The 15,999-nt window shown below is 45.0% G+C and overlaps 1 protein-coding gene across 1 annotated transcript in view; it reads left to right on the top strand.

Moving 5' to 3' along the window:
• dnah10 (dynein axonemal heavy chain 10) overlaps nt 1–15,999 on the top strand; it is a 123,036-nt gene that overhangs the window by 60,400 nt on the left and 46,637 nt on the right. Inside the window, exons 37-46 of the mRNA XM_055655466.1 lie at nt 507–653; nt 1,550–1,741; nt 3,490–3,608; nt 4,194–4,352; nt 4,514–4,649; nt 6,043–6,165; nt 8,420–8,554; nt 9,939–10,155; nt 14,211–14,330; nt 15,344–15,489. Of these exons, the coding sequence (XP_055511441.1) occupies nt 507–653; nt 1,550–1,741; nt 3,490–3,608; nt 4,194–4,352; nt 4,514–4,649; nt 6,043–6,165; nt 8,420–8,554; nt 9,939–10,155; nt 14,211–14,330; nt 15,344–15,489 (1,494 nt within the window). The remainder of the gene's footprint in view (nt 1–506; nt 654–1,549; nt 1,742–3,489; nt 3,609–4,193; nt 4,353–4,513; nt 4,650–6,042; nt 6,166–8,419; nt 8,555–9,938; nt 10,156–14,210; nt 14,331–15,343; nt 15,490–15,999) is intronic.

The following is a 15,999-nucleotide window of genomic DNA, read 5'->3' as shown; positions in this document are numbered from 1 at the left end:
AAAAACTGGCACAGCTAGATAAGGTGATGAAGAAGGCTTGTGATATTCACAATCCAACTAACCCTCTGTTTCTTCCCACCACTGCTGCCAACCTGCAGCAACTTCTCTCTCTCAGTAGGGACTGCATTATAGTGCACATGTTTATTTATTAGCTTGATTTTAACAGTTCATCATCAGAATAAAAACAGAAAGTGATTGAAATTGTGAGAATGGACCTTCGACCTGAAACTTGAACTCCTCTTCCCAGAGATGTGGCCTGACATTTTCAGTTTTATTTCAGATTTCCAGCACCTGTATCAGCATTTTTTTATTTTTTATTTACTTGTTTATCAGAAGACAAGATTTGAATGTTTTGTATAACAGGGAATATGCTTTTTTTTAAAAAATAATAATTCCTATATAAAAATAATGTTCATTATTTTAATAACTTCGATCTTTTTTCCTGTTAATTATAAATAATGAATTCACATTTGACTTTAAATGTTTTTTTCTTCTTTGAAATATAGATCCTTGCAAAGAAGATGACAGTGCTGTACAAACTGGGCAGGGAACAACTTTCAAAGCAACATCACTATGATTTTGGTCTCCGAGCTCTCAAGTCTGTACTTGTTATGGCAGGAGAATTGAAGAGAGGGTCCCCTGAAATCAGTGAGGTAAAAATTGCCATTGAATTGGGTGTAGAACACATGACAATAAAAGACCTTTGAACGGGGAAATAGCTGACAATCCACCTAATAGGCCTTGAAACTGACACCTCACCACTTGACCTATGGAGATGGTCCAAGGCATTAGTTTATTTCCCTTCATTCCTCAGCTTCTATCGTCTTCTCCATGGTAAATACAGATGAATCATATTCACTTTGATCCTTTGGGGGAACAAAGTTGGGTCGGCTAGGACTTTATTCCATGGAGCGCAGGAGACTGAAGGATTATATATCGTCGAGGTGAATAAAATAATGAGTGGAATAAATAGTGTGTGTGCAGCCTTTTTCCCAGGAAAGGAGTTCAAGAACAAAAGGACATAGGTTTAAATTTGAGGGGAAAGATTTAATAGGACCCTGAGGGGCACTTTTTTTCGCATAGAGGAAGTATTTGTGTGATTATTGCCACACTTTGTCTTCTGCCATCCAGCCAACCTGCTATCCATGCTAGTACCTTCCCTTTGATATCGTGGGCTCTCATCTTCCTAGGCAGCCTAACGTGTGGCACCTTATCAAAGGCTTTCTGAAAATCTAAGTAAACATCTACTGACTTTCCTTTGTCTGTTCTGCTATTTTCATTCTTCAAATAATTCCAGATAATTTGTCAAGCAAGATTCCCCTTCACAAAGTCATGATGACTTTGGCCTATTTTATCATGAATTAAAGTGCTTTATTTTCGAGGGAGCATAAATCATGTTTGATTTTGGTATGTTAGTAACTTGATGCAGGTCTAGGCTTACATTTGTGGGAGGTGAATTTTCCTGCAGACGTTTTCAATGACACATGATATACAGTTGCAAGATTTGAGCAAAGCATGTCTGACAATGCCACTCAATGTGATCTACTAGGATGTGGTGTTGATGAGGGCTCTGAGAGACATGAATCTTCCAAAATTCGTCTTTGAGGATGTTCCTCTCTTCCTGGGCCTGATCGCAGACCTATTCCCCGGGCTGGAATGTCCTCGTGTCCGTTACCCCAACTTCAACGATGCAGTGGAACAGGTCCTGGAAGAAAATCATTACATTTTATTGCCAGTGCAGGTAAAGTCATTTCATGCTATATTTTCCTTTGCTCTTTAAAATTTTTTAAACTGAACCAATAATTTCATAATACCGTCAATGCTTTCAGTTCATGGATTGCTTCTTGCTTACTCTATCATTAAGTAAGCATCATATTGGAAGTTCTCTATATAGATAGCAGAGGCAGTTGGATTTGAACATTTCTAAACTGATGGTAGGGAGCTCTTAATAACCCTGCAAAACACTATAATCCATTTTGACTAACATCTAATGCTTCCTTTCTTAATTTGCTGAACAATTGCAAATCTCATCATTTTTATAATCTCTCGGCCCCAAGAAGAATTATTAAAATATCCATTGCATAAACAGCTAATTGACTGACATTAAACTTTAGGTAGGATAATAGTGAAGCACAAAGTCAAAGATATCTTTCTTTTCAATTAATTGATGTCAGAAGGAACAGTAGAATTAGGCCAATCAGCTCATCAAGTCTACTCTGCCATTCAATCATGGCTGATCTATCTATCTCTCCCTCCCAAACACCATTCTCCTGCCTTCTCCCCATAACCCCTGACACCCGCACTAATCAAGAATCTATCTATTTCTGCCTTAACAATATCCACTGACTTGTTCTCCACAGTCTTCTGTGGCAAAAAATTCCACAGATTCACCACCCCCTGACTAAAGAAATTCCTGCTCAACTCCTTCCTAAAAGAACGTCTTCTAATTCTGAGACCATGACCTCTAGTCCTAGACTCTCCCACCAGTGGAAACATCCTCTCCACATCCACTCTATCCAAGTCTTTCACTATTCTGCATGTTTCAATGAGGTACCCCCTCATTCTTATAAACTCCAGCGAGTACAGGCCCAGTGCCGTCAAAAGCTCATCATAGGTTAACCCACTCATTCCTGGGATCATTCTTGTGAACCTACTCTAGACCCTCTCCTGAGCCAGCACATCCTTCCTCAGATATGGGGCCCACAATTGCTCATATTTCTCTGTGAGGCAACACGTCACCCTGGTGTCTTGTTTGCAGTCTGTCCCCCTACTTGTTGAGTCCTCGGTCACCATCTGCCTGTCTGACTTCACCCTCCCCCCCCCACCCCCACCCCCCCAAGCCTCAGAGTCAGTCATTGTGCCACAGACTGCCCACTGAAAGGTCATCCCCTTAACAGTATCCAGCTGTTACTGAGGGGAATGTCTGTCTGTCCACTCCCTTGGTAGTTAGCCAATATCTACAGCCTTTACCACACCTGCAGGTGTGAGCACTTCTCTGATGCTCTCAGTAACCTGGATGACCCTGAGTGTGTGCAATTCCAGTTCCTAGACACCGCCAGACAGGAATTGCACTGCCAACAGATGTAGTCAGCGGAGACATTGGAAGTCTCCCAACTTGTTGCTACCCACACTGCTGCACAGCCTCCTTGCCCAAGCCTCACAAGCCAAACCTTCAGCCCTTGCTTTGTCAGACTGCACTAGGAACTCACAATGGCTTCCCCCAAATGGCCCTCCACTAAAGCCTGACACCCCTTCATTCGGAACTAACAAACCCTTAATCTCCCAAACTACTCCTCCTCTTCCCACTTCTGAAGTCTCTTGAGAACTAACAGCTGAACTGACAGCCTTGGTGTGTTAAAATAAACCTTTAAGGGCATCTTGGGTCTTTGTTCCTTCAACAAGAAAATTGAGTCATTCTTAATTATTGAAAATCTAAATGTAATGCAAAGATCTGATTGTGAAAATTGGTGAAAACCTGCCTTTATACAGGTGGATAAAGTGGTTCAGATGTACGAAACGATGATGACTCGACACACCACCATGGTAGTGGGACCCACGGGAGGTGGAAAGACTGTGGTCATTAACACACTTTGCCAGGCTCAAACAAGGTGAGATCCAATAAACACCACACTGTTCAGGTGAGGAGACACTGCCACACAACATTCAGAAGGTGGAAATCCTAACCACTCAGGGACAAGTTATAGAACAGAGAGAGACCTGGGGTTAGAGGTACATCATGGACAGAGATGTATGCCGTGGACAGGGTGGTGAAGAAGGCATTTGGCTCACTTGCTTCTAAAAAAATTGGAGGGCATAGGTTTAACGTGAGAGGGAAAGGATTTAGAAAAAAATGATTTTCACACAAGGTGGTACAGACATGGAACGAGCTGCCAGAGGAAGTGATAGAGGCACGTACAAATACAATCTTTGAGACTCTTGAACAGGCACATGGTTAGGAAAGGTTTGGAGGGATAGGGACCAAGTGCAGACCAATGGTACTAACTCAGTTAGGCAGCATGGTCGGCATGGACAAGTTGGGCCGAAGGGCCTTTTTCTGTGCGGTATAGTTCCATGACTTGTTTATGTAGATGCCTTTGTATAACACAGTGACAAGATTTAGGTTTGTAATCATGAAGATATTCCCTTGTCTGGTTTGAAAACAATGTTTCTCAGTTTTCCCTCTTATCTTGTAGAATGTCATTAGTGACAAAACTGTACACACTGAATGCAAAGGCCGTGAGTGTGATTGAACTCTACGGAATCTTGGATCCTGTCACTCGCGATTGGACCGATGGAATTTTATCAAACATTTTTAGAGATATCAATAAACCGACGGACAAGAAGGAAAGGAGGTAAGAATCCAATTCAACCCTGTTTGTCGTTTTCCTACATGATCACTCACAACAGGAGTGGTTATTCCAACTTTTGATGTTGAGACAGACATTAAAGTAAATGTTACAATGATGCTTTTAATCAGCAACTTGCCGTGACGCTGCTTTTGTGTGTTTTTCAGGTATATTTTATTTGATAGTGATGTGGATGCACTCTGGGTGGAAAACATGAACTCTGTGATGGACGACAACAAGTTGTTGACATTGGCGAACGGGGAGCGGATCCGTCTACAAACTCACTGTGCCTTGCTGTTTGAGGTATGTCTACAGGCTCACTCTGTTCACTGTTCACTGCTGTTTGAGGTACCGTGTACAGGCTCACTGTGCTCTGCTCTTTTTTAACCAAAAATAATGTAATCAATTATTAACAATAACATTTACAATGTAGAGACTCTATCCCCTACTCCCAATTCCTCTGTCTGCACCGCGTCTGCTCCCAAGATGAGGTGTTCCATCCCAGGTCATTGCAAATGTCTTCATTCTTTAGGGAATGGGGGTTTCCCTCTTCCATCATAAATGAGGCCCTCACTAGGGTCTCCTCCGTATCCCACAGCTCCGCTCTTGCTTCCCCTCCCCCCAGTCCCAACAGGCACAGGGTCCCCCTTGTCCTCACCTTCACTCCATCACACACAGCACATAATCCTCTGGCATTTTCCCCACCTCCAACGGGATCCCACCACTAGCCACATCTTCCCATCTCCTCCGCTTTCTGCAGAGACCGTTCTCTCCACAACTCCCTGGTCAACTCATCCCTTCCCACCCAAACCATCCCCTCCCTTGGTACTTTCCCCTGCAGCCGCAGGAGATGCAACACCTGTCCCTCTACCTCCTCCCTTGACTCTGTCCAAGGATCCCGACAGTCTTTTCAGGTGAGGCAGAGGTTCACGTGTTCCACCTTCAACCTCATCTACTGTATCCGCTGTTCCAGGTGTGGACTCCTGTACATCGGCGAAACCAAGTGCAGGCTTGACGATCATTTCGCTGAACACCTCTGCTCAGTCCACCTTAACCTACCTGATCTCCCAAATTGGAGGAACAGCTCATATTTTGCTTGGGTAGTTTACACCCCAGCGGTATGAATATTGACTTCTCTAACTTCAAAGAGCCCTTGCTTTCCCGCTCTCTCCATCCCTCTCCCCTTCCCTGTTCTCCCACTGGTCTGATTGTCCTTGTTTACATTTTATCTCTGTTTGCTTTGATGTTAGCTTCTCCTAGCTAACAATGATCTATTCTACATGTTCCTTGATCACCACCCCCTTTGTCTCGTTTTCACACCTTAAACTTCCATGTCTCTGTATCTTCCTCTCCCCTGATTCAGTCGGAGAGGTGACATAGACGTATATAAAATGATGAGAGGCATGGATTGGGTAGATAGACACAGTCTGTTTCCTAGGGAGGGGGTGTAAATATGGAGGCGTAAGTTCAGGTCAGTAAGGGGAGGGGGGGGGGGTTTAAGGGGAATCTGAGGGCAATCGTTTCACACAAGGAGTGCTCGCTATCTGCTATAAGCTGTCAAAGGAAGTGGTGGGTGCAGGGACAGAAGCTGGAGTTGAAATTAAAGCCAGAGTAAAAGTTTGACTTTATTATTGATGTGAGAATCTGTTCTTCAGTTGTGCTGAGTCTGATCTTTATCACCTTGTGAGTTGTGTAGGTGGGAGATTTACAGTATGCTTCCCCAGCAACTGTCTCTCGCTGCGGCATGGTGTATGTGGACCCCAAGAACCTGCGATACACTCCCTTCTGGCAAAAGTGGATCAGCCAGAGAACTGTCAAGGTGCGGTCAGTAAACAAGCAGCTTACATATTGGCCTTTGGAAAATCTACAATAAGTTGTAGACTTTATTTAATTGACAGTTGGTTTTCCAGAATGGATACTACATTTGATTATAAAAATGTATATCTTTGCAAATATTTTCATTTGCTTTGAAGGCTCAACTATAACAAAATATGTTATAATAATTTTCCACATGAGTATCTAAGAATAATCTTCCTATTAAAAATGTGCAACAATGTTCTGGATCATAACTGCATTTGTTTTAATGACGGTTTAATGACTAATTATCTATATGGTAATAAAATGAACTTAAAACCAGTTGCTTCATATCTATATCTATATCTATATATATATATATATATATATATATATATACTGGAGCGCTAGTATGGGTGTTGTGGGCCGAAGTGACTGGTTTCCAGAGGGCTAGTATGGACATTGTGGGCCGAGTGGATTCTTGGGATGTCAGCTCAGTCAGGTCTGGTGGGCTGGCAACTCAGGCCTGGTGGGCTGGCAGCTCAGTCTCTCAGGGCTGGTTGGCTGGCAGCTCAGTCACTCGGGGCTGGTGGGCTGGCAGTTTACTCACGGCTATTCCTTGAAATCCGGTGGCGCTGTTAATGGCTGCCTCCGCCTAGTCTTTTTGTTGTTTTTTATTTTTAGTTGTTAAAAGTGTTTTGGGATGTTTTTTTTAGTGCTTTTGTGTGGGGGAGGGGGGGACTGTCTTTCAGTCACTTCCTGGCGAGGACGCGACTATTATCCGAGTCACGCCCTCGCCCCCCTCCTCGCAGCCTACCAACTGGATTGGTGCGGCCTTTCCTGCCGGGGACCAGACCAGAGCTTCAGCAGCGGCGGCGCAGCGCTGGTTACATCGCGCAGCGGGCGATGCCTCACCTGGGATCGCACTTTGAGGCTCCAGAGTGTTGGGCCTGCTGCATCGACATCATGGAGCTGTGGTGTGCGGAGCTCCCAGCATGGGTGGCGCTGACCAACATCGCGGAGTCCTGGATCCCTTTGCTGGGGGCCGCCAGTGTTGAATCTCCGCCCAGCTCGGCCTGTGGACTTCGGGAGCCGCGAACTCCAGTGGGAGGTGGCCGATTCAGAGGTCCAGGCCGCTGAGCATGTTCTTCCATTCGACGTCGGGGTTCCATCGTTCCTGGCAAGAGGGCCTGAACATCAGGCCATCCGTAGCGGCGACTGCGGGGGGGTCGGGAGGCCACGACCACGGGTAAACATCGGGGAACATCAGCGAGGAGGTTGACTGGACTTTGGTTCCTTCCCTCAAAGTGGGGAACTTTGGTGCCGCTGTGGGGATGTTTGTGTTGTGGACTATCGTGTTCTGTGTTTTTGTTTTTTTTATACGTATGACTGTATTGTAAATAGCATTTCGTTGTCTCTTACTTGAAGACAATGACAATAAAGTTGAATCAAATCAAATCAAATCAAATTCCATTTCAAGCAGAGTGCAGGCCACCAAATTCAGTTTCATAGAATTTCAGGCAGAGTGCAGGCCACCAAATTCAAATTCAATTTCATAGCAATTCAAGCAGAGTGCAGGCTACCAAATTGCCAAACAACTAATTACATTGTCATTAAGGGCTAACAAATCATTTATTGAAGTACATTGCAGACTCACAGTTCAGTTGATTCACAGCTTAGAATCACAGTTGTGGACTCTCCCTCGTGATCTTCCAGAGTAACTGACTCACGTCCAGGCAATGGGGTTTTATAGTCCTGTCTGCGCCCCCACCCCTGGAAGGGACGTTAACTTCATCGTGGTGATTGACAGGCGAGAGGACCAATCAGCTGATCTCAAGATTTTTTAAACACTCATTTTATAACTTTTTTTATTTTTCATTGATCGGAAAAATCTTTGGGGCTGCCTCAGCGGAGGAGGACTTGTGAGTAAGATGGCCAAAAATCATAGCAATATATGGCAGCGTTTTTTCTAAAATCAATATACGGCGCAGACAGGAAGTGGTGAAAATGAGACTTTTAGTTATATAGATATATATGATGCAAATATATCCTTCGACCAGCAGTAAAATTGATAGTGGTCACATAGTTTTTATAAATTGCAGCAGTAACTTTAGTTCCAAAGCTTTATGAAATCCACAACTTTGCACAGAGTCAATGCAGAGATTTTTCAGATGTAAGATGAGTGGAATATTAAGGGTTAAAGAAGCCAGCAGTGTAATGTGACAGCTTGAAATCTCAGCCTTCACAAGATGACTTGTCATTGTTCCTGTTTACTTCAGCAAGAACAGACTGATCTCACCAAGCTGTTTGATAAGTATGTACCTCCGATCCTTGAACTGATTGTGGAAGGGATGTTGGATGGCAGACAAGTGGAGAAGTTAAGAGTAATCATCCCTCAAACAGAACTGAACATGGTAAGAAGGTAGAATGGCTAAACATTTTAATGTGAAATATCATCAATGGGGTGAGCAAAAAGAGTAACTGTTAAAGAACAAGATTGGTGAAACTGCTTACTGTCAGGTATAAGGTTGATGGAAAGCAAGGCCAATAAATGTAGAGACCTGTGATGGTCATTTGTCAACATATGTAATATCTTTGCTCTGTGGTATAATTAAATTAAAAATCAAAGGCACCTCAAGTGGAGAATGCATGGTTAATTTGCTCCTCGCCAGGATTGATCAGTTTCTGCATTAAGACATGATTTCATGACTACGCCTCCAGGAGGCTTAAAGGCAAGATGTCCATTGGACTTCAGCTCAAATTCTAGGTATCTGCTGGAACTCTCAAATTAACTCTCATGTGAGTGAAGTTTGTGCCCTATTGCTAGGAATTTGTGTGGAAGTGTAGAGCAGTGATGGTGAAAGAACATAGAAGAGTACAGCAAAGGCACAGGCCGTGCAGTCCCCCACACAAGCCGTGCAGCCCCCCACACAGGCCCGTGAAGCCCCCCACACAGGCCGTGCAGCCCCCCACACAGGCCGTGCAGCCCCCCCACACAGGCCGTGCAGCCCCCCCCACACAGGCCGTGCAGCCCCACACACAAGCCGTGAAGCCCACCACACAAGCCGTGCAGCCCCCCCACACAGGCCGTGCAGCCCCCCACACAGGCCCTACAGCCCACAATGCCTGTTCCCAGGCAGTCATGTCAGGACGTGTGTGACTAGCACAGACAACCTGCATGCTCTATTTATGCCCTAGTTAATCAAAGGAAATTGTATTTTATCCACGTTGTAGATTGTACAAGAGGACAGAATTATATAAAGCTTGAAAACCATAGTTGGAGAAAGAAATATGTATTTGCAGTGCAGTGGACTGATTTCAGGATTGGATTGTGAGGGAGATTTACTGAGTGAAGAGTGAAGTGTGGAAGACCCGTAGAATGATGATATGGCGAACAGCGAGAACCTGTCCCTCCAGGAAGGGATTTACAGTCATCGTGTTCAATTATCATATGCACCTTAAACACAATGAATAAATATGCAATACCTTTTCAGTTAAACCACGCAAATCAGATGATAATAGTGCAAGCCAAAGTACATAATCAACCTTGTACAAAGGAGTGGTTTGGTGTTGAGGTAGGCTTGTGCAGTGTGCTTCAAGAGCACTTGTTGTCATGGTTCTCATCTCCTGTACCTCGGTGGCAGCGAGGTGTAGAGAATGAAGCAAAGTATTATATCTCCGTCTCGCATCACCATTTTCATGTACAAGTGCAAACATTTCAAGTTATTTTGTTTTCAGTAGATTCTACTGTTAATTGGCAGACCCATAGTTAAGGTTTGATTTGAATCATCTTTGCAGGTGACACAACTGACTAAGATGTTGGATTGTTTGTTGAAGAAAGAGGTGGAGAGATTTGATGTCCTGGAATGCTATTTTATTGAAGCCTTGTATTGCTCTCTGGGTGCCTGCCTTCTGGAGGATGCAAGGATCAAGTTTGATGACTATGTGAAACGTCTCGCCAGTATGTCCACGGTTGAAACTCCCAATGTCTTTGCTGGCCCAGGAGAATTGCCAGGTACCTTTCCCACTTCATGTTTTGCCTTTTAACAGTAAATACTGTACCTGCTGGATATTGAACAGCTACGATTGCCGTAAACGCAACATATTATCAGAGGTGGAGTGTAAAATCCTTTCCTGATTTTATTTTGTTCTTGCTCGTGAGATGTGGATGTCACTGGCCGGTCAGTCTGTAATTGTCTTCAAGAAGGAGGTGGGAAGCAGCTGTCGTTATTCTAGTGAAGGGTTAGGGTGGTTGAGAGGTGCAGTATTTGGACCGGGTGAAGCTGGAGGGATGATATATTTCAATGTCAGGGTGATGTGACATTGGACGCCATCTTGTTCCCAGCCACCTGCTGCCCTTGCCTTCCTTAGAGATGAATTGGAGTGATGTAGAGAATAAAGTAGCGGGTGCATTATATCTCTGTCTCCAATCACCATTTCCATATAATGGTGCTGTGAAAGACCATTGGTTCTAAGCTGCGTTGGAGGAAGCTGTGGTAAGTTGCAGCTGCATCTTGTAGGGGTATGCTGCAGCCACTTTAAACTGTCATTGAAACATTTACATAACAAATACCACAGCAGCTTTACAGGGAGGGAATAACTAAAAGCTTGGTCATTTTATTTGAGCACGGTTGTAAATAATAATAATAATAAATTTTATTTATGGGCGCCTTTCAAGAGTCTCAAGGACACCTTACAAAAATTTAGCAAGTAGAGGAAAAACATGTAAGCGGAATGAAATAAATAGTAGAGACATGACTAGTACACAAATTAAAGACAGAATTCAATTCAAAACACAATATGAGGCAATTAATGCACAGGTGAAAAGGGAGGGGGACGTGGGGCTAAGGATAGGCAGAGGTGAAGAGATGGGTCTTGAGGCGGGTCTGGAAGATGGTGAGGGACACGGAATTTCGGATCAGTTGGGGGAGGGAGTTCCAGAGCCTGGGAGCTGCCCTGGAGAAGGCTCTGTCCCCAAAGCTGCGGAGGTTGGATTTGTGGATGGAGAGGAGACCGGTTGATGTGGATCTGAGGGACCGTGAGGGTTGGTAGGGGGAGAGGAGGTCAGTGAGATATGGGGGAGCAGATGGTGGAGGGCTTTGTAGGTGAGGATCAGGATTTTGTAGGTGATCCGGTGGGAGATGGGAAGCCAGTGAAGTTGTTTGAGGACTGGAGTGATGTGATGCCAGGATTTGGTGTGGGTGATGAGTCGGGCGGCTGCGTTCTGGACCAGTTGGAGTCGGTTGATGTAGGTGGAGCTGATGCCAAGGAGAAGTGAGTTGCAGTAGTCCAGTCGGGAGGAGATGAAGGCATGGATGAGTCTTTCAGCAGCGGGAGGTGTGAGAGAGGGTCTGAGTTTGGCGATGTTGCGGAGGTGAAAGAAGGAGGTTTTAATGACATGGCAGATGTGAGGCTCAAGGGAGAGGGTGGAATCAAAGATCATGCCAAGGTTGCGGGCCTGGGGAGATGGGGAGACAGTGGTGCCGTCGATGGTGAGAGTGGGGTTATTGATTTTGCTGAGTGTGGCTTTGGAGCCTATGAGGAGGAATTCTGTTTTATCGCTGTTGAGTTTGAGGAAGTTATGTTGCATCCAGGTTTTTATAGCTGACAAACAGGAGTTGATATGGGAGAGGAGGGGGTTGTGGGGGGATTTGGTGCCGAGGTAGATCTGGGTGTCATCGGCGTAACAGTGGAAGTCCAGGTTGAAGTGGCGGAGTATCTGACCAAGGGGGAGGATGTAGATGATGAAGAGGAGGGGGCCGAGTACGGAGCCTTGGGGAACGCCTTGAGTGACTGTGGCTGTAGCAGAGGTGTGGTTGTGGAGAGAGATGAAGTGGGATCTGTTGGAAAGGTAGGAACAGAGCCAGCTGAGTGCAGAGCCTTCAATGCCAAGGTCCCCAAGTCTGGTAAGCAGGATGTTATGGTTCACTGTATCGAAGGCTGCACTCAGGTCGAGGAGGATGAGGATGTTGAGGGAACCAGTGTCAGCAGAGGTGAGGAGGTCGTTGAGGACTTTGAGGAGAGCAGTTTCTGTGCTATGGAGGGGGCGAAAGCCAGATTGGAGGGGTTCAAGTAGGTTATACGCAAGGAGGTGGGAATGAAGTTGTGATGCAACGATACGCTCCAGGGTTTTAGAAAGAAAGGGGAGGTTTGAGATTGGGCGGTAGTTAATGAGAGAGGAGGGATCAAGACCAGGTTTCTTTAAGATTGGTGTGACAGCAGCAGTTTTGAAAGTGGAGGGGACAATTCCTTGGGACAATGAGGAGTTGAAGAGATTAGTGAGGTAGGGGCAGAGAACGGGGAGGCAGGACTTCAGCAGGGGAGTGGGGAGAGGGTCGAGGGAGCAGGTAGTGGTTTTGGAAGAGCTGATGAGTTTGGAGATTTCAGTAGGGGTGACCAGGTCAAACTGGGAGAGGAAGCAGTGTGGAGGAGGGGTAAGGAGGTCAGTGGAGATGTAGGTGGTGGAGTAGATGCTGGGGAGTCGGGTACAGGGGATAAAGATTGATAGATGGTGCTGATTTTATCAGCGAAAAAATGGAGGAATGAGTTGCAGAGATCCGGAGTAGAGGTAGGGAGAGTGTTGGCTCGAGGCTTGAGGAGGTTGCCCACTGTGGAGAAGAGGGTTCTGTGGTTTAGGCAGGGGTCGGTGAATATGGAGGAGAGGTAGGCAGATTTTGCAGCAATGAGGGCATCTTTGTAGGCAGTGAGGTGGAGTTTGTAAGCTTCATGGTGGACTGTGAGAGATGATTTATTTGTGAGTCGTTCAAGTCGGCGACCAGTCTGTTTCAGCTTATGAAGTGCAGGTGTGTACCAGGGTGAAGATGTGTTAAAAGTTACGGTTCTTGTTTTGAGGGGGGCCAGAATGTTAAGGGAGGTAGACAAGGTGGAGTTGAGATGGTTTGTGAGATCATCAGGTGAGATATGGGTTGAGTCCAGGGGGAGAGTGGTGGAGAGCAGGTCAGAGAGATGGTGGGGATCGATGGATTTTAGATTACGGAAGGTGATTTCTCGGAGGAAGCGGGGGCGAGGTGTCGGAGAAGGGATGGTGAACCGTATAAGCTTATGATCAGAGAGGGGGAAGAGGCATGGATGGAGGTCGAGTACCGGTTGATTTGTGGAGCAGACCAGGTCAAGGATGTGACCTTTGTCATGGGTGGGAAAGGTGACGTGCTGAGTGAGAGAGAAGTTGTCAAGTAAAAAGGCGAATTCAGATGCGAGCTTGCAGGTGGGGGAGTCCATGTGAATATTTAAGTCACCAAGTAGCAGCAGACGTGGGAAAAGAGATGAGGCAAGTGTGAGGAGTTCAGTGAAGTCGGATAGGAAGGAGGGGTAAAGGGAGATTGAAAGATTTAGACATGAAGCTAGTCATAGAGATATTTTGAGTCGTATATAGCAGGGAAACAGGCTCTTTGGCTGACCAAGATGCCCCATGTACACTAGTCCCACCTCCCTGAGTTTGTTCACTATCTCTCAAAATATTTCTGGAAGTTTGAGTTTTAATGGCTGAAAGTGATTATTTCTGGGTTTTCAAGTAATGAATGCACTGAAGGCCAGTGCTTCTGTTTATATTTTGTTACAACAGAGAAGGAGACCATCCAGATCATCGAGTGTATGCCGACTCTCAGCATCCCTTCAATCTCATTCCCTATTTGGTCCCATTAATGTATTCTCTCTCCCCTCCCATCAACTCCATCTAGTTAACCAACCTACCAGCGTGCCTTTCGAGCATGGATCACAGGGGAAGCCAATGCAGTCATGGGGAGAACGTGCAAACTCCACACAGACAGCACTGGAGATTGTGAGGGAACCCAGGTGATTGAATTGGTGATGTGGCAGCACTACCTGCAGGAGGCACTTGTCATTGATTCACCTCTTATTGCCATTTCTTTCTTATTTCACAGAAGTCGACCATTGGCTCACAAAGCATTCACATCAATCTCTTGCGCCATGTTACTTTTGGCCTATGTTCTTCATTAACTTGATAAGTGGAGTTACAGGAGACTGCAGGTTTTACTTCTAATAGTTTAGTAAAGTAATATGCAGGAATCTGTGTTGTTGTGTTTGTTACAGGCCAACTACCAACTCTTTATGATTTTCATTTTGATGACGAGAAGCAGAGATGGATTCCATGGTCCAAGCTTGTGCCGCAATATGTCCATAACCCTCAAGGAAAATTTTTGGATATCCTTGGTAAGTTGTCTCAAATCAAGGCATTTACTGGGCAATAGTTTGGAGATTGGGCTTCTGTTACGAGGCGCAGCGTGACGAGGTCAAGGGAACTTTTGTCTGCTTAATCTTGGTCATGTGTAAAGCAAACTTTAGCCTGAAGAAGGGTCTCGACCCGAAACGTTGCCCATTCCTTCACTCCAGAGATGCTGCCTGTACCGCTGTTACTCCAGCATTTTGTGTTTATCTTCTCTGTAGCAAATTAAATCCAATTCCAGTTGGGAGTCTGCCTTGGTACAATTCTCCTCCTAACGCATTGCTAATGCGCTGTGTCCAAGGATGACTTGGTGTGGAGAGAGGAAAATAGCTCATCGGTATTTTGGAGTTCCACTGTAAGCAACCGTGTTCCACTTGACCTGAGAGTACTTGCTTTAAAATGAGAAATTAAAAGTTTATTGATCTAAGGAACCTTTCAGTTTTGGATAATGGAGGAAAAAGATAATTCTAAATTTTGTCACAGATGTTTATTTTTCCATGAGTATTTGTGAAACTCCTGGGATCTAAGCCTGGGTGACATGAGTTTACAACTTGGTTATCCTGGCCCATGCTGGTCAATGTGACCTACCCACCATTAAATGTGTGGGATGAGGAGTGCAGAGCATCTGGAGAAACCCACGTGGTCACAGAGGGGCCATGCACTGAGTACCAAAGGTCAGCTTCGAACCTGTGCCACTGGAGCTGTGGTACAGCCAACATCACCACCACACCATTACATTTTGTTAAATAACTTTCTTTTCTCAGAATTCCAAACAAAAGCTGTTTGTATAATGTGTGAATTGTAAGTTGTTGCCACTGTGATGGTTGACTGGCACTGAAGGGTGTAGGTGGATCGATGTCAGTGAATAATTAGCACAAACACGTACCAATAGTAGAATTCATTGGCAGGTGATATTCAGAGATATAATAAGTTAAATGTGTGCATATATGAATGTAATCTTGTGGCTTGCCATGGTTAAATGTTGCGTAATGATCTGCAGTTCCTACGGTGGACACCACACGCACTAGTTGGCTGCTTGAAGAGATGGTGATGATCAAGTATTACGTACTACTGGTGGGCGAATCGGGAACATCTAAGACAGCCACAACACAGAACTTCCTTAAACACCTGAACATCGATGATACTGTACGTGCCTCTACTCCTATCAGTTTATATCTATTTATTTCTCAATGGATATTTTTCTCACCTCCTCTGTTCTCGTGTCGTCTTACGTGGATAGAATGAAAACGTGAGGCATTGCTCTATAGCAGGAAGTCAGGGAACTGGCTGCTGTGTATCTTGGTCCAGGTGGAAGTGTTTTAGGGGCACATGTCAGTTGTCTATATTAGTGATGTTGCTTCATTGATCTGTTTCATACACTACATACATTTAGATATAATGTGACTAGTGGGGTTCCACACGGCTCAGTGCTGGGACCCCAGTTATATACAATATATATTAACAATTTAGACAAAATAATTAAATGTGACATCTCCAAGTTTGCAGATGACACAAAACTGGGTGGTAGTGAGAGCTGCGATGAGGATGCTATGAAGTTGCTGGGTGACTTGGATAGGTTGGGTGAGTGGACAAATGCATGGCAGATGCAGTATAATGTGGTTAAATGTGAGGTTATCCACTTTGGTGGCAAGAACA

Source organism: Leucoraja erinacea, chromosome 25 (genome assembly GCF_028641065.1).
Source record: "Leucoraja erinacea ecotype New England chromosome 25, Leri_hhj_1, whole genome shotgun sequence".
Taxonomy (NCBI): domain Eukaryota; kingdom Metazoa; phylum Chordata; class Chondrichthyes; order Rajiformes; family Rajidae; genus Leucoraja; species Leucoraja erinaceus.
Note: the sequence above shows the minus strand (reverse complement) of the source record. Positions and strands in the feature narration are given on the sequence as shown.